Genomic DNA, 27,556 nt, shown 5'->3' with positions numbered 1-27,556 from the left:
TTATTTGACGATACTTCACTGCGCTGCTCAGCGCATGTTGATGAAGGGGCCAGGGACGATCGTTCACCACCTGCGTGAGCCGTGACCGGGAATGTAAATCGGATATCCACGATCACAGCTCATTCCACCACCTTGCCTCCTCCCTGGACAAATATCAATCATCTCGTTCTTACTTTCCTGTAAGTTATTGCAATAGGTTATGTGTTCTTTTTTATATAATTATGATTAAATTGCTCATTGTGTTGTCTCTGATCCGTGTAACGTTTAAGTTTACGAGCCCGACCCGCGGCCCGCGACGGGAGGGAGCTGCTTGCTGATGCTCGTCTCTGCTGCTGCAGCTTGCTGATGCTCGTCTCTGCTGCAGCTTGCTGATGCTCGTCTCTGCTGCTGCTGCAGCTTGCTGATGCTCGTCTCTGCTGCTGCTGCTTGTTGATGCTCGCCTCTGCTGCTGCTTGCTGATGCTCGTCTCTGCTGCTGCTGCTGCTTGCTGATGCTCGTTTCTGCTGCTGCTGCTGCAGCTTGCTGATGCTCGTCTCTGCTGCTGCAGCTTGCTGATGCTCGTCTCTGCTGCTGCTGCTGCAGCTTGCTGATGCTCGTCTCTGCTGCTGCTGCTTGCTGATGCTCGTCTCTGCTGCTGCTGCTGCAGCTTGCTGATGCTCGTCTCTGCTGCTGCTGCTGCTTGCTGATGCTCGTCTCTGCTGCTGCTTGCTGATGCTCGTCTCTGCTGCTGCTGCTGCTGCAGCTGCTGCTGCTGCTGCTGCACATCGTCTCTGCTGCAGCTCCTCGTCTGATGCCGCCGTAAAACTCAACGCCGTCACCGCATTTTTCTCCGCTCCTCCGCGCACTAAATCTGATTTATTTTTTCTTTTTCGTGATTCATGTCACCGCTTTTGAGTTGCACAAATTTATTCCTTTGTCAAATCTTGCACCGCTGCTTTTGTTTTACGCGCACCCCACCCCCCTCATCTCCCTTCCTCACACCCCCCCCCCCCCCATCATAAGTTACCCAGATCTCTCTTTTAAAAAAAGAGACTTGCCGTTTCAATGTTCTTCAATGTTCAGTAGGCCCTGATCATCATTATCATCAGCCATGGTCCATCCACTGCTGGATGAAGACCCCCCCCACCCTACTAAAGGCTGCTGCCAATCTCCCACAATCCGTGCGACGACGAGAGAGGGGCCCTCGCCTAGGTCAGGTCATTGGTAAAGGAACTCTCGGATCGATGAATCAATCACGGCAACGGATTACGACACAGGCCGTGGTTGGACCTCGCGGCGCGCCTCGGCGAAAGTTTTGTGAAAGCGAACGGACGACGACGATGATGACGATGATGACGGTAAAGATGGTGGTGATGATGACGATGATGGTGGTGGTGATGATGATGATGATAGTGATGATGGTGGTGATGATGGTGGTGGTGATGATGGTAATGATGGTGATGAAGGTGATGAAGGTGATGATGGTGATGATGGGGATGGTGATGATGGTGGTGATGATGATGGTGATGATGATGGTGATGATGGTGGTGATGATGATGGTAATGATGGTGATGATGATGGTGGTGATGATGATGGTGATGATGGTGATGACGGTGATGACGGTGATGATGATGGTGGTGATGATGGTGGTGATGATGATGGTGATAATGATGGTGATGATGATGGTGATGACGGTGCTGATGGTGATACATTGCGACGCATTGGCGGCGCTTCCACCGCCACGCAGAGCGACTGCCCTGCACGCGGCAGCGGCTGCGGGGGGCAGCGACTGCCACGAGGAGGTGGGAGGAGGTGGGGGGAGGTGGGGGGAGATGTCCGCCTGCTATAACGCGTCGCGGACACACCGGGCGAACGAAAAGAAAGAAAAGACGTCCACACCCCCTCCCCACCACCACGGCCAGCCCCCACCCCAGCCCCCCATCCCTCCAGCCCCCCTCGTTTTCGTCTCGTCGGGCGGCGCTTCACGCCGTCCGGTTCTTGGAGACGCGCGGCGGCGAGGGGATGCGGGGCAGGAGCGTCGCTCCGCGAATGAAAGAATCCCAACGTGCGGTGAGAAATGCCAATTTATTTGCGTCATTTCCCCGCCTGATTGCTTGCGGCTCCTCGACGCGGCGATTGTTGGGCGGAAGGGGCCGCGGGGGAGCGGGGAGGGCGAAGAGGGGGGGGGGGTTGAAGGAAGGAAGGATGGGAAGGAGAGGAGGAGGAGGAAGAAGAAGAAAAAAGTACGCGGTTTCCATGGCGACGAGCGGAGTATTCCGCTCACGCAGGCGGCCCGGCGCGTGGGCGGCGGAGCGGCGGCCGCAGCGCGTGAGGGGGCACCAGAAGGCCCCCCCCTCCATCCCCCTCTACCCCCCAACCCACCCCCCTCCACCCCCCCCCACCCACCCCATCCATCCCCCTCCACATCCCCCAACCCCCCCTCCACCCCCCCTCCATCCCCCAACCTACCCCCCCAACCTACCTCCCTCCACCCCCCAGCCACCCCCTCCACCCCTCCACCCCTCAACCCACCCCCTCCACCCTCCACTCCCCCCGCCCCCACCCACCCCCCTCCACTCCCCCCGCCCCCACCCACCCCCTCCACTCCCCCCGCCCCCACCAAGCCTCAACAATTCGCCACCGCCTATTTTCTGTCCGATCGAGTTTCTGTCGCGTAAAATCCAAGCGCGCCGCTCTCCCGCACGAGGAGAGAGACGCGTTCGCGTCGCTCGCTCCCCCTTTCTTTGCTTTTCGACATTCACGCACGGTGGCGTTCGTCGCGTCGCCGCGGGGAGGGGAGTGGTGGGGGGGTTCGATCTCCCCCGGCGCGGCAGCTGAAACACCACCAGGGGGCAAGATTCCGAATGCCCCGAGTCGTTGTGCGTCGATTGGTCGGGCGCTCGGTGTGTGGTGGGCGCATGGGTGTGGGTTGCTCCCACCTCGCCCAAGATGTCCGGGTCCTCTCCCCACACCCCACACCCCAAAATAAACTCTAGAGAAGGTTTCCAGGGCTCCCTCTGGTGGAGGCGCCTCTATCTGTCAGCAGTGACGCGAGCGAGCAGTTTTCAGCGACTGCACTTTTGCCTTTATAGTCGTCTTTAATTTGAACTAAAAAATCAGCAACTTTAAAATGTCATCTGACAGGAGAGTGTCGCCTTATTCAGCGGGGCAAACTCGCTCGACGTTTGAAAAATTATCATCATAATTAGCAGCGGCAACAGCCATGTTCAATCCGCTGCTGCATGATGGCCATCTCTAGTTCGAGAAATGCAGACTATGAAATCAAAAAATGTATTGAAATTCGAGTGCCCGTTTCATTGTCAGCGCTCACAAAATACAGCACAGCGGCAAAGGGGAAACAAACAGAAAAATGCATCTGTCCAAATCATTATTCGCGATCGGCCGCTGAGCAAGGAGGTAATGATGTCGTAAATTCGGACGAGGCCGTAAAATAAAATATCGCGGCGCGAGTCTCGGGCAAAAACACGGCACGCAAAGCTGTTACAGGAAGAAAAAAATACGAAGCGCGCGCCTAATTATCGCGAGATTCCATTTTTCCGCGCGTCGAAAAAAAAACCGGAACAGAACAAACACCCCCCCCAAAACCCTCCCGGCAGAAACGCATCCATAAGTCGGAGCCAATAACGACGTCAAAGTTACGACTGCGACGACGCAATGGACAGCGGCTGCGCACGCGACCGGCTGATCGGCGTTCACAACCGCGGTGTTGCTCGTGAACGCACGGGCGTGACGGCGGAGACAGCACCACGGAGGGGTCGGGGAAGCGGCGAGGGGGCTCGGGGCGCCTTACCTCCAACTTGTTCTCGATGTAGTCCCCCAGGCCGATGACGATGATTCTGCAGATGCTCTGCAAAGGCAGAGACGGGAGGAGGGATGGAAGTTAGCGAGAGGGTCCGCAACGCGAGCAGTGGACGAGAGTTTGGGAGGGGGGGGGGGGTGTTGTGGGGGTGAGAGGGGTGATTTGGGGGGGGTGTAAAGGCAGCGGTTAATGTCCGGGGCTAAGTCCTGGAAAATAATTGCCCAGATGTGCAGTCCAGGGGGGTTTGGGGGGGTAGGGCTCCATACAATGTTCGATGAGAAATGAAGCCCTGTGTGGGTGCATTCAGATGCATTTTAGTCACTGGCATGATCGCGACAATCATCGAGTCTTCATCAGCCCACATGTCCGATCTGCACGGTTGGCTACGTACGGCGCGAAAGTTCAGCAACACGCGTACAACATACGTCACCATCGTACACATGTATCATCACCTGTGTCATCATCGCGAGCTGACACGACCATCGACATTCAGAATCAAGCGGCAACGAATCTTCCAGCTCAATTGAGTAATGGGACAGTGGTCATATCCAGTGGCAGCCGTGAGCCTGTGGGTGGCAATTCCACATTGCCATGACAGGAGCCGGTATTTCTACATGATAACCGCTGTTTGCTACATACAAATTGGTACTCATACAATAACCCCTGAGGTGTAATATACTGAATTGGCATCGTAGAAATAATATTCGAGGTGTTATGATGTATGGGTTCATCGATTAACATCGATCAGGGTCGCTTGTGTAAAAATCGACGGAATGAGATTCGTATGTACATTGCATATAACATGTTTTTTTTTACATTTGCAGCCGTAAGTGGCTGCTACATCACCACGTGTGTTAAAAACAATAAAATCGAATTCGTAAAACCGATTCCCGATGCTGACATTTTTGAAAAGACATCGAATCGCTGTGGAAGGTGGTGGGTAGGGTGAATAGTTTAGTTATCCCCCTCGATTTCAATTTATTCGCATTCATTTATTCATTGTTATAATTATTGCACCACGGCAACAGCTTCAAAAACAAAGCCTTCATTAGCGGACGACCGATTTTAACGGCGACTGCACACGCGCACGCGCACGGGGGCCGCGCGCGCGCGCGTGCATGCGCGTGCATGCGCACAATTGCACCTGCGCGTGCAGGATGCACCTGCGGTGCGGAGGTGTCTCGCTTCGCTTTAATCTCACCGGCCCGCAGGCCGTGGCGCGCTCACGTCGTTGTCTGCCGCTTGGAGCGGGTGGGCTCGTCGTGCTTAAATTAGCAATGCGCTTCTGCTTGCGGATGGAACCGTCGTGATTTGCACATGGATGTCAGTGTAGTTACAACAACAACAAGATTAATAAAAAGCGCGCGCGCCCGTGGCTTATGCAGCGCTTTCCCACGTGCGTTTGTATCCTGAAATAATTGGCAGAGGATAGAACTTTTTGGCGCTCGTTTTGTCTTCGGCAACGCACCTTTACGCTAAAGTTGAATTAATGTTGTAGCAGTGTTTATTCGAGTGATCATGTCACCATGTTACAGGGAGACAGAGAGAGACATAAAGGCCCTTGGAAAGCGTTAATTAACAAGGCAAAGTAGTTGCCTACTCAAATGCGCATGGAACAGCACTCATCTCCTGAGCCTGTGGTGAAAATTCCACATTCCTATGGTCGGAGGCAAGTTTATCCATAAGACAGCTACTGCTGGCATCTCCACACATTGGTACTTATTGTATCAACCCCGGAGGGATGATGGGCTGAGTCGACCCCCAACTGAGATTGTGGGTCAATTACTCCACTATTGCACTACTAGGCTGGACGTATTTATTTTACAAAAATTATGCTTTAATAATATTTTTCTTTTCCTATGCATTCATCAATCAACGCATTATAACTATCATAAACTCACGTAATTTTTACGTAAGCATTTTTAAAAATCCCCGGCTATAATACATCTAATCAGCACGATAGTCTTACATTTTTTTTAAAAAATCCGCTTGTCGTCGTGATTATTATTATGATGATGACCCCTGTTTTATTTTCACCGCTCGATTATTAACGACACAGCGGCGGACGGTCGAAGGCTCCCCGTGAGCGGCGGCGGCGGCGGCCTTTGAGAGACGTGAGCCCCCACGATCGCAATCTCGCTTGCCACGGGGAGGGCTATTTTACTGGTAGGCGGGCAGCCCAACCATGAGAATCGGAGCGAGCGAAGGAGCAATGCTAAAACACTGCCAGCGCAGTTGCCAGGAGTCACGGCTTGTGACCTCCCCTGCCGTCTACCCCCACCCACGAGATCCCAGCCGTAACATTTCAAGCGGTGGAGGAGGAGGAGGAGGAGGAAGGGGAGGAGGAGGAGGAGGAGCAAAAAAAATCATTTGTCATTCAAGCCGCGTCGCACTTGGAGGCACCGCGTGCCTTTCCTTGCAAAGCCGAAGCCGCGGCTCGCTCACATTTTGGAGGGGACGGTGCGCAAAAAACCCCAGGGCGCTCCAGCGGGCGGGATCGACCGAGGGACGCTCGCGATCCCAGAGCAAAACACGAAATGCTCTATAGTAATAGGTTTTTCCCCTTTCAACTGGTACAAAAACTGACACCTTTATACAAGGCATCATGTTTGCAATGACCACAACACAAGCAGTCAAAATGCAAACAAAAAGAAACAACTCTGATGATGATAATGATATGCACTGTCCTTGAAGTTGATTGGTCCACACCCGAGACAGCTTTTCTTAGAGATGCTCTATCGGCGATCCCGCGGAATGCTTTATCGGTTTCCCGGAGATCGACGGTGGCCGAGGTGTGGCGGCCGAAGGGGGTGAAACGCGCCCAACGGCGATGAGATCGACGTGGGGGTTGCGGGAGGAGCGAGGTGCGTCGTCTCTTCGCGGATAAACGTGAGAGACGGTGACGGCTCGCGGCTTCGTCCCGCAGTGGATAGATCACGACTCAGGAGGACGATGACGAACGCTGTTTAATTTGCTGCGATGTGCGTTCTCGAATCCTAAGCTGTACCGAAGTTGGCATGGAAATTAAAATGCAGCACATTAATCAAAGACAAAGACAAAGATCCCCTGTATAGCCTTAACAGACTGTAGGGGCAAGTGCTGTTAGCGAGCACCTATGAAGGCCGGAACGGTACACGAGGGGGTGGGTGGCCAGCACCACGCCCGACCGCCTTTGTCTCCCTAGTGGCGATGTTTACACACCGCACCAGGTACTCATTTGAGGCTGAGTTGACCTAGGGGAGGCCCGGGACCGGTTCAGATAATCGTCACTGGTGTTGGCCGTGAGCGGGAATCGAACTCGTGTCGCCGGGTTCATAGCGCAGCGCGCTAACCGCTACACTACCGCACATTAATCGCACGTAGTGTCACGTGCATTATCTTTTTTTAAGGAGTGGGCTTTTGAGGCAGGGTTGGCGGATCATGCTGAGATCGTTACGTGCGTGATGATCATCCCCGCCTGCTGGGCTACGAAGTCGCTGGCAGCTGGCAGAATGGGACATGAGGTGCCGACCTATTTGTATGGATTTTGTGAGTGGTATCTCTTCATACGCGAGGGTATTTTTCTCTGGGTCTCCTCCCACACCCAATACACTCGATGATGCATCGGTTGAACATTTTAGTGCAGAATCCCTGTGGTAAACACACAATGATACTCGCTGAAACTTTTCTAGATAATAAAACATAATTTGGCGCATTGGGATCTACGGAAGAAATGCGCCTTACAAAATGTAAATTATTATTATGATTATTGTTCTGCCATGCCTCGCCACGCTGGGCATTGTGGGTTGGTAAAGGTGTGCGCCCAGGATCGGCCGAACATAAAACTTGCTGGGTTCATCGCACAGTGCGTTAACCACTGCGCCGGGTGAAACACGTACGTTAGAATGATTTACTATTAAAATGCGAGCCTTACTATTTTCTTTTACACAGGTCTACCTTGAAAGAGAGACACTTCGTCGCAATGGGATCTCAACTTCTAACTATAAATAACCTGCACCTCTGATGGGCACGTTTGACTATGTGCGGTGCGAAAGAAGTTAAATATACATACATATATGAAGATAATTTAGGATTTACAATAGACTTTTTTGGGGGTCAGATTGGGTGAGTAAACTGTGTTGTAAACCCTTCACCACCCGACACGGCTAACTAATAAAGCTGCCACGTGATGAACAAACATGGCCAATGTATTACTGCATCAGCAGCACAACCGGTGTTACGTTGGAGAGCGAGCTCACAACATTTAGCAATGCAATGCGACATTTCGCTTATACAACCAGCACCATCAGGCAGCTGCCAGAATTGTGAAGATGTCCTCCAGTCCTGGACCTTTAATACGTGGTGTGATGTCATCAACGTGCAGCCACAAGGGAGCAGGAAGTGGCAGGCAGTGATACCCAGAGGCGCCACGATGACGAGATGTTAACTACCTCGCCTGGTATGGAGGAGGTTGTGGGTTTCACCCAGATCCTGACGCCTGCTGTACATTTGGAGTTCGTGTGTCTCTATCCCCGTAGTCGCGTGGAAGTTTTCTCACGGGTCTCTCAACATTTAGAATCAATGCGCGTTTAGAGTGTTTGGCTGCTATAAATGTTCACGTGATAAACCACTTAGTTGAGCTATTTTTTGTGGTCAGGATGCTTCTATAAAAAAGTATTTGTTTTAGTTAAAAAGCTAGTCATGTATTTGCATAACTCTACTGTTTGACGTTTTCCTTCAACCCTTGCGTCTCTTGATGTACACCGACCAAGCGATTAGTTTCGCACGTACAACTTTCCCCCATATCCCACCCACTCCGGGGTGAAAGCCTCCCAGCGCCTTAACCATCCCCCGGTCCTGCGCTGCCTCAACCCATCTCGCTGTCTCACACAATCTGATCTCATCGCTCCATCTCCACAGGGGGGCCGCCGTTCTCTAGGATGTGTTCCCCTCATTTTTGACTGCCGTGCCGTCACCGCCAGATTAGTGCACGGGTCGTCGTCCTCGCGAGCAATAGGTCATGACCCAAGCCCTCCGACTCTTTGTTACCAGTCCATATGATGTCTCCAACTTGTCAGGGTCCTCTGATTCGTGCCTCTCCTCGTCCCGTCTCACTGTCATTTACAGATTGCGCCTCTCCACGCTTCCTTGCGCCTAATGTCGGCTCTCATTCCATGACCCTTAAGTCAGAGAGTCCGCGTTCATCAATTCACTATGGCAGGTGAAATGCGCACAGATTCATAAACGTTCTTCGCATCGTTAAAAATGTGATGGTAATTACGCACATTGACATCAGCGGCGCTCTTTAGCGACGTGAACGATGACACGGATCGTCGCACGCGCAACCAGAGCTGCAGGCAGACGGACGGCAGCTGGGGAAGCGACGGCACGGCGGTTAGCACGCCACTCTACGGACCCAGTAGCCAGAGTGGGATTCCCCTGCCACGGCTAACATTAAGAGGCGAGTGCCATCCGCATGGGTCTTCGCCAGCACTGCACTCCGCAGAGTGGCGAAGTATGGTCAAACACCATCCTATGATCAACATGGCTCTGGGGAGGGCCGCAATCCCGCCACGGGATCGACAAAGGTCTGCGTTCATTATCCCGCGCTAAGTTGCGAACAACACCGAGAGCCCGGGGCGAGATCTTTTGGAGCGCGCCCAGTCCTGGATGGCACCTCTCTTGCAACTCCGCAATGGGAGGTTTCCCAACCGCGCTTACCATGCCGAGGAGTGCAGCACCCAGCAAGCCCTTCATTTTAATTAGCCATTAAAGACGAACAAAAATCCCCCCCCCCCCCCCCCCCCCCGTCTTACACAAACCTTCAGCAGCTCCATCATTATCACCAGCCTCACCGGCAGGTCCAAGTCGTTTTTAACACGTGCCGCTTTGAAACTCACACAGCCCTTAATAAAAAAAAAACATGTATTTATAATGACTCATTCGAAGGGATATTCAATAGCTCGTGGAAAAGGCTTGAAAGTGATCTACCGCCGAAAGGCGTCAGCGATGCGTCCGAGGTCTAACGAGAGCACTGCTGGCTGAGCAAAACTGCAGGGAAAGAACAACCCCCCCCCAAAAAAAAAAACTTGCCCCACTCCGTCAAACGGCGCGGCTGCTCTGCGCGAGATAAAGTGCAACGTTGTCGCAAAAATAAAGAGACAGAGAGAGAGAGAGAGCGGTGGGGTTGGGGGACGGCGACTGTCGGCTGCGACGCTATCTCGCCCGGAGCGAGATACCTAGGTGCAGGGGATATCAGTCTGTGCCGCGCGGTCCAACGCGACGCCGAATCGGGCTCCCCCCCCCCCCCCCCCCATCAGACACCTGTTCCCATGTCCGTCTCCCGATGGTTATCGGCTGCGCGGAAGATAGAGGGGGAGCCGGAGGATCGCTCGTGCGGGGGGTCGTCGTTGTCGACGAGGGGACGGTGGTGGTGGGATGAGGGGGGGGGCAGTGGAGGGGGGGGGATGGAGGAAGGGACGGTGGCATTCGTCATTCTGCGCGTTTACCTCCACGAAGAAGACGGTGAGGATGAGAAAGCTGATCCAGTGCATCACTGCCGCGGTGTCGACGGCATTTCTGACTGCGGGGAGGGAAGAGGGGAGAGGAGTAAGGTGAGATGGGGGGTGGGGGCGCAGGAGGTCTTGGAAGAGAACAGATGCCGAACGACACGTGGTACAACCCGACTTTTTCAAAATTCTTATTTAGATCCGATTGGCGCGGTTGTGCTCGACGTACGGTGCGAAAGAAGTTCAACACACGCAAGGGTTTTGTGCGGTCAGACTTTTGGTCGCGAGCTGTGGCAAACGTTCTTTGGGAATTTTTCCGGGTGAGCAGAGTGAGATCGTTTGTTGAAGTCGTAGAAGGAGGAGGACGAGAAGGGCTTCCCCTCTGCCCCACAGAAGTTGACATCACGAAGCAAAATGTGATGGTCACTTCAATAAATGTATCTCTTCCAAAAAACGCGACATAGGCACTTGTTTATTATACCCTGAGTACTTGTCATCAAAGTGTATTGTTCTTCCGTCTGTGATTGGAGCCAGATTTCTAATGAATGATTAATTCATGCACATTAACAAGTCCATTGTATCCCCATCATCCTGATCACAAACCGCTCGGACGATTCAGCCAGCCTTAGAAAATAATAAAGTTATCGCGCTGTCTGGCTTCACCGTAAATCCACGTGGACAAGTAATTTCTTCGCATGTACATTGCATGTGTACGCGTAGAAACATTGCCATCGCAAAATGATAGATATGCTGACGACGTAATGTTTTTGTTACCTTTAAAAATGTGGGGATTTTGCTTTTTGCGTGCCCATTGGTGACTGAGCTGATAATGGAGACTCGCTACACCTGAGAATCTTGTTTAAGCGTGGGCAGGTGACCCGATTTGAGCCCGATATGCAGACAGAATGTTATATATATACTGTATATACAATGCACTTATCGTAGCCTCAATGCCGCAGGTCACATTCCTTTAATAGTTTAATAATGTGCATTAAAATATATTTTAGAGCGATGCGTACATTATTCAGAGCCACAAGCAGCAGCTCATGTAAGGATCGAATCTGTACAACGCATTATTATTGTTATAAAGAGGCTAACATACAACAACAAGAACAAAAATAATACACAGCAATACATGATTACGAGCCAGACGTGTCTTTAAGCCACAAAAAATATCCATAAAAATGCAACAGAAGCGTTGTAATGAGGCTAACGAATGGAGACACAAATTAGCCTCTTCTTGCGCAGAATGCGCGAGAGTACATTACCGCATTGAAGAAGAGCACACGCAGCTTTGATGGACGTGACGTGCACACGGGTGCTTACGTGGCAATGACCAAATCCATTACGAAGAATGTGCACCGAAAGTAAAAGAAAAACCATTGAAATTTCGCTCGTCAAAAGAAAAATCCCGCCAGGTCAGCCAGCGGCGGAGTGAGCGGCTCGCGATCGGAGGGTTGACCCGGCCCCATCATGCCTGTGGTGTTGATAAAATGGGTACCGCTTTGTCAGGGAAGTCAACAGTTATATTCGCCCCTGTCATCGGAATGAGAAATTTCCAGCACAGGCTCAGCCAAAGCTTTGAACGGGGGAATGGAGCAACAATGCCTAAATGCGCATTTGAGGAGAAAATCCATGTGGCTTCTTGGCTCGTCAACATGTGGCCGAGTTGACAAAGTGACCTTTGCAGCTCCATTGCACAAACAGCATTCTGCATCTCCGCGTGTCAATCTAAGAATCCGTTTAGTCAAACAGCCTATTGGCTTTCGAGACCCACATTATCAATACTATCAAGAAGCATGTGTTTAAGCAAGCGAATTCTGAACTGGTTTCAACCTTCTGGGTCTCATCAGCAGAGTCAAGCTTGTTAAACAAATGACAATGGATTGCCACACGTTATTGGCAAGACCGCTCCATATAAATGGACCCCAATTGGGGCAAACAGTAAACGTGAATATCATTTTGCTGCTGTTGTTGCACCAATAACGACTTTTTGCCATCACAACCAGAAGCTGTGAGAGAAGAGCTTAGGTTTCTGGTCAATTATTCAACTTATTTAAGGTCGAGGGCTCATCATGGCCAATTCCGTTGATGCCACTCCACGCCTCTCCATAGCTGTCGTCCTTTTGCTAGATGTTACATTAAAACTATTACCTATTTTTATTTTACAAGATAAGGCCCACTCAGCAATATAGCTCTCTTTGGAAGCTACCTAGCTGTCACAAATGCTAGCTCAACGAAGTGGCTCGTCACGTGGAAATGTATAGTAGCCATGAGATCTGTTTTGACCCAGGCCATAAAATAACACAGTTCGTAGCTTAAGAAGTCCCTGGCAAGGTGGCTCGCGCACTGCGCTGTGAACCCGCCCGCCTGGGTTCAATTCTCGGCCAAGGTTGAGTAACATCTTGAGCTGATTCCAGGCCTGCTCAAACAATCCCCTTGACTGACACGGCATGGGGAAACCTCTCGTCCAGCAGTGGATTAACAAAGGGCTGTAAAAAAAAAAAAATTATTAAACGTATTGTTATTATGTTTACACTGTCACTATCATTCTTTGGAGACAACCATCGATTTAATCAGCAATTTAACGAAGATGAAAAAAGGCGCTTGGATTTTTTTAATCACAAAAGTAATGATTACGTGTCACCGAGTGATGGTGGCAAAGATTAGAAGATATATTTTTTACTGGTGTGGCTGAGCTGGAGAAGCATTCCTATTGAACTTCCGAACGAATGGATATGTTTTATGGCCCCTTCCCTATGAAGCCATGAGATGTGTTTTGGGCCAGGCCATTTTTATACCTGTCACTGGAAAAGTAATTTAGCGCTGTGCATTTTTGTACAAAAAAAAACGTCTATTTTTATTTTGTTGTCGTGGCTTGCGGGGGTTAGGGGAAGGGGGAGAAGGCGAAACAAAACAAAATCTGGGGAGCTGGATATAGACCACGGCCCCTGGTGAACATCAACAGAGTGGGGACGAGCTGCTGCTGATGCTACTGCTGATGTTACTGCTGATGCTGCTGTGCGTTCAGCTTAATCTGCAGTTGCCGTTACTTTGCTGCTGCTACTACTGCTGTTGCGACTGTTTCTGATGCTACTTCTGCCACTGCAGCTAATACTGCTGCCGCTGATACTGCAGCCGCTGCTGCCGCTAACTTCCCTGCTATTGCTGCTACTGTTGGCTACTGTTGCTGCTGTCTGTTGCTGTCGCTGCTGCTGCTACTTCTTCTGATGCCACTTCTGCAGCTACTCATGCTGCTGCTGCTACTGCATTACGCGTTGGGTCAGCAATACTCCGTCGTATGCACGCTGTCAGTCTGCAGCCTTTAACGGAGGTGGTTTGCGTTGGCGTGCCGCTGCTTAGTATGTCAGTCAGGAGGGTTCTCTCCACACTGCCGGTTCGTTCACAATGGTCTCCGTTCCTCGCCTGCGACTAATCAAACACTCCCCCCCCCCCCTTCGCTTTCTGTCGAGGCGCAGAGGGAAAAAGATGAAAAGCCAAGATGAAAGTCAAGAGACCGGTTTGCGCCACGTACAATGTATATAATAACAACAACAAAACATTGCATCATAAAAATACACAGCCACACACACCACGCACGTAGGCACGCACACACATCGGAGAGCGAGAGATCAAACTGAATGTAATCTCGAAATGGAAAACCATTTGACGACGCACATCGCAAAGGCAAAAGCTCACTCTGAATTTTATGTCGGAGACGAATTCAAACGGGCAGGAATATCGCAATGAACGGCCCTCGTACACTGTGTGCCTCCGGGGGGGGGGGGGGGGGAGCAGGGTGGTGTGAGATTAATCTGGTCAGCTACTACTATCTCTTGGGCGTTTCGAAGAAAAGACGCCATTGCAGTGATGAGAGGGATGCAGATATCAGGGGTGCGGCTATTGGCAGAGATAGGTTCCGGCTATCAATGCTGATGATTCGGGATCCGGGGTCTAGGGGTTCCTCAATGAATCGCGTGCCAGGAACCATCTCCTCCTTACCCCCCGACCCACCCCGGTCCGCTCGTAGAGATCTCTGCAGAGCGGCACAGCGGAAGAGCGCCTGTCCATGACTCTGGATCGTAATTCTGCACGGTCACTCTGGATCACCGCTTTCGCCCATTACTCTGGATCCTAACTCTACACGGTCACTCCGAATCTCTGCTCTAGCCCGTTACGCCGGATCGTAACTCTGCAAACATTGCCAAGTGCGGGCCGGGATTTGGGGGGGGGTGTTGGCTAAGTGAGCGGTTGGCCACCTCCACCGTGGCACGTGCGCTGGAGGTTGCGGAAGTGGTGGCGGCAGTCGCGGTAGTGGCAGTAGGAAAAGGGGGGGGGAGAGTTACTCACACTGCAGGATTCGAACGTCGATCAGGAGCTCGAAGGTGAGCAGCAGAATTACCAGAACCACCGCTGCCACGAGGAAGCAGTTGAGGCGGTAGCTGAGGAGCATCATGTGCCAGAGCTGGGCTCCTCGTCGGCCACAGCAGGGCCGGGGCCACGTGGGGCTTCGAGTGGAAGGGGTCACGGGGGTCACGGGGGTCACGGGGGTCACGGTTGGACGGTTGGTGGTGGTGGTGGTCATGTAAGGGGTTGGGGGTGGAGGTTGGTGGGGGTGGGGTGGTCATGTAGCGGGGGTCGTGGCAAAGGTCATGGGTCATGCGATCGATCGAGTGGCCACGGATGCCGCGGGAGACCAAGAGGAGATGGGAGAACCCCCCCCCCCCCACGGTTGGAGGAAATGCGAAGTTGTTTTAAAAAAAATGAATGAAGACCATCGAAGGATGGAATGCGTCGAGTGATCGGTGTCACGAGCAGAATGGGGTGCACAAGGTAGTACAATGGGAATATTGGAACAATAACAATGGGATGCACAAGGTAGAACAATGGGAATATTGGAACAATAACAATGGGATGCACAAGGTATAACAATGGGAATATTGGAACAATAACAATAGGGTGAACAAGGTAGTACAATGGGAACATAAAAATAATAACAATCATTAAAATTATGATGATTTTTAATGAGTATTATTGGTCACGAAGAAACATTGTATCATATGGTGGGAGGGTGAAATACACATATCAGAAGCTCTCCGAAAAGAGTCCGGATATTTATGACAATTGACACCACGGGCGAGCATGCGCGATTGTTTCAAAACACAAGAGGATGCGATGTTTTCATTCACGGGCATCGAGCAAACCATTTCAGAGCAAATGCGAAAACACCATGAATGTTTTATGGAAGGGTTAATACAGAGAGAGAGGAATGGAGAGAAAAGGAAGAAAAAATTAAAGAAAAACACAGAGGGGAAAGAAACAGGGAGTCAAATCAATGCTGACATCAAAGTTGTCAACGCGAGTGCAATTCTTCAGCAGCTGCACAAAGTCACCAGGAAGTTACAAAACCAGAAATAACTCCCTCCACCCGCGCCCCTCACCATGCCCCCCCCCCCCCCCCCCTCTGGAGCAGCAGCGTGTGAGGGACAGGCCCCGGGTGCAGCGGTTGATTCAGTGGTCAATGTGAGTGCGCGGAGAGGAAGCATGAATCTCCGCGATCCTGCAGATAAAATCCCAGGAAACCACCGCCGCCGAACTCCCCCCACCTCCTCCCCCTCCCCTAGGCATCACTCAGAAATACTCGGCACAGCAACTCACGGCCACGTGGCGGTGGCGGCGGCGGTGATGGGGCAAGTGTACGAGCAGACCTTGGAGGTGATGGATGGACAGGTGTGGCGTCATCGATGGCATTGACTGCGGTGACCTGTTTGACCTTGGTCGTGACACAAAGCACAAAGACTGACTGATTCCTCCTCCCGACAAACCTGCATCAGCCCTCACCGCTGTCAAGAGAGCAACATTCAATGTCACGGCCAAGGTCGCGAGGTTATACGAACAACGCTGCCACCGCCGCCGCCACCAACTCCTCGACGTTACTTGCTTCCTTCGGCTAGATTATGAAACCACGGCCCATTTTGACGTTTGACCCGGAGGCTCTTCGCTTATAGAGCATCGCACCTTTGCGCCGAGGTCTTCCCCTAGGTTCCCTGATCCATGTGTGTCCTCCGCGATGCCTGCCTATAACGTCTTTGTCGTGCTAATAATAACAGCGGCTCATCTCGCTGGGGGTCGATAAAATTAGCACCGCTTGGTGGCGAGTCAAAAGCGGTTGCCGCACGGAACAGGACAGAAATGTGTAATTTCCACCATGTGTAATTTCCACCACTGGCTCAGGCCAGCAGTGACGACGAGAGCCACTCCGTGGTTCATTCATTTGCTTTGATTGCCAGAACTCGTCGGGAGTACGACGGCACTCTTCAAGGTGTTACCTTGTGACCCCCCCCCCCCCACAGCATCGGGTGGCTGGGGATTGTGAAAATGTGGCGAATCTCATTGAATCGCAATGCAACAGGGAGAAATTTATTAAGGAACAATGAATAGATTCATTTCCGTGTAATGCCCGTCCACAGGAAGCTCGTGCGTTCAGGCGCTACATAAATCCGAGTTGTAATTGTATTTTAATGCATTTTACTCTTACATTAAAATAGAAGAGGACAAAAAAAAGAAGCCCCAACAGCATTTAAGCCACAGTCAGCAATTATAACTCTGCCAAATGATGCCACCAGGGAATGTTGGAGGCTGGCCATGAGCACAAAAGGCCAATTTACAGCATATGCAGAAAAAAAAAGATATATTGCCAACGAGGAATCAAAGTATCACAAAGCCAAATACGTGGTCATGATCCCGTCTATAAAATAAAAAAATATATGTTATTCTTGTGCTTTTTTCAGTTTTTTGTTTGTCTGTGTGTGTGTGGAAGGTATAAGTGGGGAGCGGTAGTGTACCATTTAGCACGCTGCGCTACAAATCCGGCGGACCGGGTTCACAGCCAACACCAGTGACGATTATCTGAACCGGTCTTGGGCCTCCCCTAGGTCGACTCAGCTTCAAATGAGTACCTGGTGTGAAGTGTAAACATAGCCACGCGGGAGACAAAGGCGGCCGGGCGTGGCGTTGGCCAACCACCCCCTTTTGTGCCGTGCCGGCATTCATAGATGCTCGCCAACAGCACTTGCCCCAACTGTCTGTTCAGGTTATACGGGGGATCTTTGTACTTGGTGTCAACGTGAAGGGTGTGCGACTCACCCACGCGTGGGCCCCTCCCGCCGACCAACCAGCGCAGTGGCTCTGATCCCGCGAGCCGCGGGTCAAAGCGTCCACCCTTTGCTCTGCCCCCAACACACCCGCCGACGCGATGGTCAATCTAATCGGGTGCTCGATTAATTTTGCCAACAATCCGTGTTTTTACGATTGCCCAGACCGGGGTGGGAAATGATTGCATTCATCGCGGAGATAATGGGCACTTCCCTTCACTCGCTTACGCCTTATTTAAACCGCTCGGTTCGTGTTTATTTTAATCCCCCTCGTGTTTGCCGTGAGTAAAAAAAAATTAAGCCCCCTTACAAGAATAGAATTGTGTGATGCGGCCCTGTGAATGCAAAGTGATTTATGGTTTAGTTATGTTGCAATCTTGACAGCAAAGCTTATTAGGCAGTCGCCCTGAAAATATGCCACGTATAAAAATGTTTATCGTATCAGAGGGAAAATGGTTTGCAGCGGTGCTCGGACGGCGGAAGATTTAATCAGAATGACGTAAATACAAATACGCCGAAAGAGCACGCGTGGGCCTGGCTTGCGGGCCGTTAGGCGTGAAAACACGATCAATCTTCACTTGGCGCGGGCACATCGCTGATCCATCAGTGGCGTTGGTCGTGGCCGGGTGGCCGGAGGGGCGAAGGGGGGGCGGGAGCGGAGGGGGGGGGGTGCCTCTGCCAAAGGTGCGCGACAAAAAAATTGTCTGGGGGGGGGCGGTTGCGGCTGAAGTTTAACGGCGAAGCGAGCGACATGGCGGTCGCGTCGTCGCCGTCTCTCGGCCAAACGCACCGCGTCCCCACCGCCGCACGACGCCGGCATCGTCACTGGCACTGGCCGACGGAGGGATGACACTTAATTACGAGAGCGCAGCGGCGGCGGCGGCGGTGGTGGCGGTGTGCTCGAGCCCTCCCCAAAGCAGATCAGGCCGCTCTCTATCCCTGCAGCTATGAAATAGAGGGCGGTGAACTTTGAACCCTGAGGGAAATGATTGCGCGGCCGAGAGGGCTCGGCGGGCTCCTCTCGGCTGTAATTCTCCCCTTTTTTAAGGCGTGTTTGCGTTTGTTAAGCAAGGCGCTCGTCGATCGGGAGTGAGCAGCGGGCGGGCGAGCGGGCGGGTTAATCGGAGCGTTCGTCGACAGCCGTGGCGAGAAACGAGGATGCGGAGAATTAAACCGAACCTGAGGGCAGCGCCGAGCAAGCGGAGCAGAGCGCGACACTGCAAATCATCCAATCTTGCAAATATCTACTGCCCCCCCCGTGCCCCTCCCCTAACCACCCACCCACCTCGCCACGCACACTGACAGCGGCGACGCTGTCGTTCCAGCGGCCTCCGACAAATCACTTCACTGCCGAACGGCCACGGATGGGATCTATGCCAATTTTTCAGAACATTAAAAAGGACATTGTTTGCCAAAAAGGTCAGGAATAAAAAAACTAAAATTGAGTACGGAGGACTATTCATCCGAGACCTCTCTGGCGCGTGCCGCCAATAAACGGGATGCTGAGGTGATACAAAAATAAATAATAAACCACGACACGGTACTACATGCTAATGTTGCTGTTGTTTATGAAACAAAAATGCAAATAAGAAAAGTATTGAGCGCACGACATCGGTGATCACTTCACTGACTGCTGCAATATGACAACGAGAAGATGACTGCCCGAAGATTGTCAGTGATGTTGATGACAGTGAGAAGATTGTCATTGATGTTGATGACAACTTGATGATTGTCATTGATGTTGATGACATTCAGAAGATTGTCATTGATGTTGATGACAGTTAGAAGATTGTCATTGATGTTGATGACAACTTGAAGATTGTCATTGATGTTGATGACAGTTAGAAGATTGTCATTGATGTTGATGACAGTTAGAAGATTGTCATTGATGTTGATGACAACTTGAAGATTATCATTGATGTTGATGACAGTTAGAAGATTGTCATTGATGTTGATGACAGTTAGAAGATTGTCATTGATGTTGATGACAACTTGAAGATTGTCATTGATGTTGATGACAGTAAGAAGATTGTCATTGATGTTGATGACAGTTAGAAGATTGTCATTGATGTTGATGACAACTTGAAGATTGTCATTGATGTTGATGACAGTTAGAAGATTATCATTAATGTTGATGACAACTGGAAGATTGTCATTGATGTTGCTGACAACTTGAAGATTGTCATTGATGTTGATGACAGTTAGAAGATTGTCATTGATGTTGATGACAGTTAGAAGATTGTCAGTTATGTTGATGACAGTTAGAAGATTATCATTGATGTTGATGACAACTTGAAGATTGTCATTGATGTTGATGACAACTTGAAGATTGTCATTGATGTTGATGACAACTTGAAGATTGTCATTGATGTTGATGACAACTTGAAGATTGGTATTGATGTTGATGACAACTTGAAGATTGTCAGTGATGTTGATGACAGTTAGAAGATTGTCACTGATGTTTATGACAACTTGAAGATTGTCATTGATGTTGATGACAACTTGAAGATTGTCAGTGATGTTTATAGCAACTGCAGCAATACGATTGCGTTGCGTCACTTGCAATATAATTCTTGACAGGTGTCTCCGTGTCTACCTCCTCCGATTCCGTCCTTTCTCTCTCTTTCTCCATCTTCACGCTTCTCCGTGTCACGTCATTCATAGCTGGGGACCACTCGACTGCTGCATCTTGTTGCACCCGTCACCTGGAACTCGGGGAACCCTTGTTCTTCGTGTCTCTCTACTGGTTGTTGTTTGTTTTTGTTATAGAAAATGAAAAGAAGCCTCTCGTTTTTACTTTCGGCTTTGCTCATTATTTGATTCCTAACGATCGCCTCATTCTTTTTCATCAATGTTTAAAACGTCTACGCGGACATAAGTGGGCCCCCACAGCCTGGCACTAACCCCCCTCCTCCTTGAAAGACGCTGTAGTTTGCGATGGTTCGTGCGACGCAAGCGCGATTGGAGCGATGTCTCACGGAGGGATCTGCATCTCCGTGGTGCGGGTGGAGGGATCTACATCTCCGCGGTGCGGGTGGAGGGATCTGCATCTCCGCGGTGCGGGTGGAGGGATCTGCATCTCCGTGGTGCGGGTGGAGGGATCTGCATCTCCGTGGTGCGGGTGGAGGGATCTGCATCTCCGCGGTGCGGGTGGAGGGATCTGCATCTCCGCGGTGTGGGTGGAGGGATCTGCATCTCCGTGGTGCGGGTGGAGGAATCTGCATCTCCGTGGTGCGGGTGGAGGGATCTGCATCTCCGTGGTGCGGGTGGAGTGATCTGCATCTCCATGGTGCGGGTGGAGAAATCTGCATCTCCGTGGTGCGGGTGGAGGGATCTGCATTTCCGTGGTGCGGGTGGAGTGATCTGCATCTCCATGGTGCGGGTGGAGGAATCTGCATCTCCGTGGTGCGGGTGGAGGGATCTGCATCTCCGTGGTGCGGGTGGAGGGATCTGCATCTCCGTGGTGCGGGTGGAGGGATCTGCATCTCCGTGGTGCGGGTGGAGTGATCTGCATCTCCGTGGTGCGGGTGGAGTGATCTGCATCTCCGCGGTGCGGGTGGAGGGATCTGCATCTCCGCGGTGCGGGTGGAGGGATCTGCATCTCCGTGGTGCGGGTGGAGTGATCTGCATCTCCGTGGTGCGGGTGGAGTGATCTGCATCTCCGCGGTGCGGGTGGAGGGATCTGCATCTCCGCGGTGCGGGTGGAGGGATCTGCATCTCCGTGGTGCGGGTGGAGTGATCTGCATCTCCGCGGTGCGGGTGGAGGGATCTGCATCTCCGCAGTGCGGGTGGAGGAATCTGCATCTCCGCGGTGTGGATGGAGGGATCTGCATCTCCGCGGTGCGGGTGGAGGGATCTGCATCTCTGTGGTGCGGGTGGAGGGATCTGCATCTCCGCGGTGCGGGTGGAGGGATCTGCATCTCCACGGTGCGGGTGGAGGGATCTGCATCTCCGCGGTGCGGGTGGAGGAATCTGCATCTCCGCGGTGCGGGTGGAGGGATCTGCATCTCTGTGGTGCGGGTGGAGGGATCTGCATCTCCGTGGTGCGGGTGGAGGGATCTGCATCTCCGCGGTGCGGGTGGAGGGATCTGCATCTCCGCGGTGCGGGTGGAGGAATCTGCATCTCCACAGTGCGGGTGGAGGGATCTGCATCTCCGTGGTGCGGGTGGAGGGATCTGCTTCTCCGCAGTGTAAGCGGGGCCAAGCCTCTTCCCATCTCAGCAAAAAAAAAACATGGTCACCCGGGGTGGGCTGGGGGGGGCGTTTCTAAGTGGGGGGCTCCCCGAGTGACGCACAGGAGGGGATTAACCGAACGACGATTCTCCGTCAGATTTGCTGAATCGGCAAGAAATTACGACGCGCACGCACGCGTCTGGTGCCTTAGGGGGCTCCCCCATTAGTGGGGACCCCCCACCACCCCCCCCCCCTTTTTAAGAACGCTCCTGGGTTTCCGAGTGTAAGCACAATTTTTGCCTTGCAATTAATCCCTCGCTTAGAGCGCGAAAAGAATTGAGTACCCGCGTCTGTGCGCGCGCGCGTGCACGTGTGTATGTGTGTGCGTCTTTGGTGCGCGTGCCCATGTGTGCGCGTGTGCGGTCGACGTATATGCGGGGTGTATTTCACACCCAACAGCGGGGGGTGAAACTACCTTGTCCGCCGACACTTTTTTGTCCGATTGTTTCCGAGCACTGCCATCAGCGGCAGCAGCATGAGCCATGATCTATCCAGAGATGGATGAAAGCCTCACTAAGCCGACTTCATCTCTCACGGTACCACGATGCGCAAAAACCCCATCTAGAATCCTGCACGCGGGCCGATTTCGCCGTTCCATCTCCTTAGCGACCCCCCCCCCCCGACCCATGTTGTCGGTCCGTCGTTATTTTCCGACCGCCAGCCGTCCACCCCCTTCCCGGCAACTCGCCTGGCCCGAGCCCGGCTCAGCGTTCACGATGCCCGAGACGATGTCGTCGTCCAACTCGCGCGCATCCTCTGTAGTCCGCGTGTTCGTCTTCACGCTTCTCAGCGTAAATTCCCACGTGTTGTCTTTATCTCTATCCCCCCCCCCCCTCCCACTAGGTGGAGACTCGGAGGCGATACTCGACGTCGCCGATGAACTTATCTCTCTGTGCTACCTTTGCACACTCTTCGGAGTTTTGTTCCATTTTCTTCGGCGAGCTCCAACTGGCACCGTTCAATGCCAGTGCGGGTGGTTTGCACGGTGGCCCAACAGGCAGGACACGTGGGGTTATTATACTGGCAACCACGCTAATCGGAGAAGGACAACAAACTAAACACAAAGAGAAGTTCTAAAATAAATTCGTTTTCAATCTAGATTGAAAAGTGCATGGTTCCAGCGGCTTGCTAATATCGGAAGAGACAGTGACCATCTTTATTCAATGGCCAGCCAAAATCTGCTGCTGCGAGGATGACCCGAGTTCGTGGGATGGTTTATGCTCCTTGACGAGATCAGCAAGGTATCGTGGTTCATTTGTGGCAATCACTTTGTGTGTAATGAGCACGACCTCATCATGTATTCGTTCGGCAACCGGAACCGAATGCAGCTCAGCGCGTCACTGGATGGATGCGGTCCATCCAGTGACGCGCTCGATGGCTCCGAGGCTAGCGGCCACAGTGTTCGGGATTTTGCCAAACGCGGCAAAATGTGGCATGATGACTGTGGCAATAACGCATCGGCTCGATTCCTATTATGTATACAACCTTGAAAAAAAAGCGAAAGGATAAACTAGTATATGTTGCCTCCATCAGCGACTAAATGAAGCCAAAACGGAGGGATCAATATTTACCGTGTTGTCTTGTTGTTTGAGGAATTAGACCAGCAGGAAGAACGCGTGGCAAACAAGGGGGTTGTGGTTGGGGGGTGGTGGGGGGGAGGATGGGTGGGGGCGGGAAGATGGGGGAGCGGGTGCGGTGGCGTTGAGTGGCAGCGGAGTGCAGCGAGGAAGGATGGCTTCAGAATGCCAATTGCGTCTGTTCAATTCTCCGCCCACACCCCCGCCCGCAACCCTTGCCACCCACCGACGCCGCCACCTCCCAGCCCCATAGCATGGGGGGGTGGGGGGGTTGGAGTGAGCTAAGCCCCCCTCCTCCCTGCTAAATTCTAACAGTCAAGTCAAATTGTTGATACACAAATGAGTCCAATTAGGCAATGGGCGTCACTGCCTTTCTTGGTATGCATCGGGAGTGAGAGCCGGAGCAAAATGCGTGAGAGACGACATCGCTCAGCTCCGTTGAGCAGCCAGCCACGTTTAACATTGGCCGGGCTTTTGCAATGCCCCCTTGTGCGATGCTACGGGGATTCTGCCATCACCGCCATCGCAACCAGATCTCCATACCTCGCCACCCACTCATTCGCCCACCCAACTAACCACTCAACCACCCACCCAACGTAAGCCTCTCACGAGAACACCGCCCTTCCGTCCACCACCCCCGCCACCATCTCCCTCCTCGAGTAACGATGCGCGGGCCCTCTGTGCGGATTGCCGACTGCCTGCCCAGGAGCCTAACGTGCAATGGCAGCTTTAATAACGGAGTCGCTCTGAACCAAATTGCCCCGTAACATTTTGTTCATCTTAATATTCATTTCGGCACATGGAGTCAATGGATTCTCTGAAGGTGGCGGCGACGTGACTGCACTCCTAAATCCCCCGCCAGTCAGGGAATGGTGGGGAGGTGGTGGTGGTGGTGCTGGGGGGAGGGTGGGGTGGGGCGGGGGCGGGGGCTGGGGGGGAGGCTGGGGGGGGGGCTTCTCTATATTCTGCCGGGGACGCCCGCCTCCCTCGCCGAGACCGAACGATTGCATTCGGCAAATTGTGGTTCAAAGGCGCCTCCGAGGCTGTGATTGTCAACCTCGCTTGCGTCTCCTCCTCTGTCTGTCCGCGTGCACCGTTATATTATTTATTTACTTCGTAAAGGAGAGCCAATTAAAAACGTGTTAGCGCGCGTCCGCGATGACGTATAATCCATTTAGGTTCCTCAGTGCCACAGAGAGGGGGGTTATGAATTTTTACATTTTTTTTAATCCATTGAGCGTGCTACGTACATGGCGCATCGCTGCATGGAACTTCAGAGAGGGCTTTGCTCGATGCAGTGAGCGCTGTGACGTACGCGTTGACACGCATGTATTTATAAACATATACCCATGTATGTATGTATGCACGCATTAATGTTTCATAGGCGCATTAACGTCACGTGATGTTTTCTGCCATTAAATATTCACAAGGGGGGAGCGGTGGGGCAGTGGTTAGGGCAACGCGCTATGAACCTGTTGACCCGAGTTTGATTCGCAGGCATGGCTGACAGCGGTGGCGAGTGATGGCTAAATAAGTCCTGGCCACGGCCCCCTCCTTCATCAAACCGCATTGAGCTGCATTGGCTTCCGGTTGCCGAACGAATACGTGGTGAGGTCGCACTCATTGCACACAAAGTGCTTGCCACAAATGAACCACGATACCTCGCTGATCTCGTCAAGGAGCATAAACCATCACGTGAATTCCGGTCATCCTCGGGGTTGTTTCTGCAGAGGCACGCGTGCTGCGTCATGAACCTGCTGGCCTTCATTTGATTCCCAGACATGGCTAACATCTGTCGCGATGGCTATCTGGACAGGTCCAAGCTCTCCTTTCACCAACTCGCACTGACCAGTGCGGTGAAGAGTAGCCTAAACAACACATGCCCAACGCAGCATGGTGCTTGCCGTCCTCAATACGTGAATAGGGAAGGGTTTTAACGTTACGTTTTCAACAATTTGTTTAATTCTAAATATTCACAGTCTGGGATGCAGCTTCATTGGCGGAGTAGTGGGCCTCTCAACTGTCACATTCTGAGTTCAAAACCGAGTTTTGGTTGGCTAATCCCATCATCGAGGTCTATCTGGGATCAATAAAGTGAGCACCAGTTAGACAGAAGCCACACTACTTTGAACAGGAAGGCCAACATTGGCCATCCTGCAAAGAGACTGGTCGACACCTTAGGAATGTGGAATTTACAGCACCGGCTCACGGGGGTGCTGGACACTGACAAGGCGTCTGAATGCCTGGATTGCGCAATCGTGGCCGCAGTGCTGAATGGACGGCGCCGGGCAGCGATGGCGATCACGACCAGGCGCCCCCAGCCTTGTGACAAAATACTTGGAGCATGCGGTCAGGTGGCGTGGCTCTTGAGTGTGCAGGCAGGGCGACTGCACCGTCCGTAAACTCCTCCCCCCTCTCCCCACGGCCTAGGGACGCCGGGTAACGAGGAGGCAGGTGGGAGGAAGTGGCCCCAGGATGGCCCGGTCCCATCGCTTACACGAGGGCCCATTCCAAAAAATCTCTGCCACTGCACGCGATGGAGCATTGCTCAGATCCATCACGAGCATGACAAGTGTTTCGCGTGCGTAGCGATGGCGTTACGCCCCAGCCACGGGCACCGTTGCCACTGCGATGATGTGCGCTGTAAATCTGTGATGAGCGTCGGCGCGTCTTGCGGTTGGTCCGCGACGAGCGTCGCGCATCTGTGACGAGGTCGGGCCCAGCCTGCAGGGCAGCGTGCGGCCGTGGCCAACGAGTCTCCGGCGGCGAGCGACGCAGCGAGCGTTTCCCCAGCCGGCTCGGCTCCAGCTGCGACGAGTTAATTAGCGAGGCGCCCCCTGCTCAACCGAGCCAACCCTAATGGCGTGGAGGGGCTTGGGACGAGGCAGAGGGAAAATCCCGATGTTTTTTTTTCTTTAACACCCCCTTCACAACGAACATCTGTTTCTGCTCCGCCCTGAGGAATATTTACGTGTCAATTGTCAAATCTCGTTACCAAAATGGGCCCATAATTGTGGAATTCAATGAATAATGCCGATTAATGAATATCTTCAGCACACACAATGAGCTCCATTAGCAACATCCGTATTCATTAGCGCCGTTTCACAACGCGTGCAATGCACATAAATGGTGGTGGAACAATGCGCGCCGGGTTCTGGCGCCCGCATGATTGCTCACACGCCGGGTCAATCAGCTTTGGTCAGATTTCCCCATAATGTCCTCTGACCTTGAAAGGATCCATACTTTGCGTCCGCCATTAAATCGTGTCCTTTTGGAAATAAATTGGTTAATGCCACCTCTGCCATGCTTGTGTAAGTTGTATTTTTCGTCCGTAAAAATGTGTGGACGTTTGATTTGAGCTCTTTTGCTTTTTGCGCCATCGAAGGTGTTAATCCGTTACGCATTAATCCTCGCAGTCGAATCTGCGAGATGTTTGACAGCTCTTCCCTCGGACGTGTGGTTTTTCTCCAGGCGCTCCGCGTGTCCGCCTATGACTGCGTCACCTTCAATGTTGCCCGATCTCACGAGACCTCAGAGGCCAAGCAGGGAGTTTGGGCTTTGTTAGTGCTGGAAAGGAAGGCTACATGGGAATAGCAGGTCTCATCGGCTTGGACGACAAGGGGGCAAGACAACGACGCTACAGAAATGGATTATTAAATCTATCCGTGCGGAACTTGGAGCGTTACTTTATCACATGCGTGGATACGTTCGCTCTCTTCCATAATTTCCAATCACTCATTAATGGGATGAGGCAAACGTTCACAATCCAGGATCCTCCTGGAAAAGAGTTATGAGACTCATGAAGGCTTTCATTGACAAATGTATGTCCTGACTCTGCCATTCATAGCATGTAGTCGTCATAAAACTACTAACTATTTCTAAAAAATATATATAAACTATTTATATTTTACAAGGTAAAACCCACTGAGCTATGTAGCTCTTTTTCAGAAGCGACCTGGCCACTAACGATAGCTTAACGAAGTGACAGTCAAATACTCTAAACGCATGTCGATTCTAAATGTGGAGGGAAAAAACCAGAGGATCCAGAGAAAAATCCACGTGAACACGGGGAGAGAGACACGCAAACTCCATATACTGTATACAGGCCGTCAGTGTTGGGATCGAAACCACGAACTCCAGCATTCCAGGCGAGGGAGTTAACATCTCCTCGCCACCGCGGCGGCCCATCATCATCAGCAGCCATGATCAATCCACTGCTTGATAAATACCTCCCCCAGCCATCGTCACTGTGCCATTAATATTGCGTGGTCGTTAACGACCATTGCATGGGGTGCTAAATACAAG

General features: G+C 52.1%; 1 protein-coding gene across 4 annotated transcripts in view; it reads right to left on the bottom strand.

Annotated features, from left to right (window-relative positions):
* TMEM266 (transmembrane protein 266) overlaps positions 1–27,556 on the bottom strand; it is a 249,996-nt gene that overhangs the window by 160,622 nt on the left and 61,818 nt on the right. For 3 of the 4 annotated variants that reach the window (XM_061558546.1, XM_061558549.1, XM_061558548.1), the window contains exons 4-6: positions 14,638–14,795; positions 10,288–10,361; positions 3,791–3,847 (exon numbers count right to left, since the gene is read on the bottom strand). In XM_061558546.1, the coding sequence (XP_061414530.1) occupies positions 3,791–3,847; positions 10,288–10,361; positions 14,638–14,795 (289 nt within the window). The remainder of the gene's footprint in view (positions 1–3,790; positions 3,848–10,287; positions 10,362–14,637; positions 14,796–27,556) is intronic. The other variant, XM_061558550.1, reaches the window with a different exon arrangement.

This window comes from Lethenteron reissneri, chromosome 24 (genome assembly GCF_015708825.2).
Source record: "Lethenteron reissneri isolate LAM-NWPU_2019-01 chromosome 24, ASM1570882v1, whole genome shotgun sequence".
In the NCBI taxonomy this organism is placed as follows: Eukaryota; Metazoa; Chordata; class Hyperoartia; order Petromyzontiformes; family Petromyzontidae; genus Lethenteron; species Lethenteron reissneri.
The sequence above is the reverse complement of the archived record's forward strand: the minus strand, read 5'-3'. Positions and strand labels throughout refer to the sequence as shown.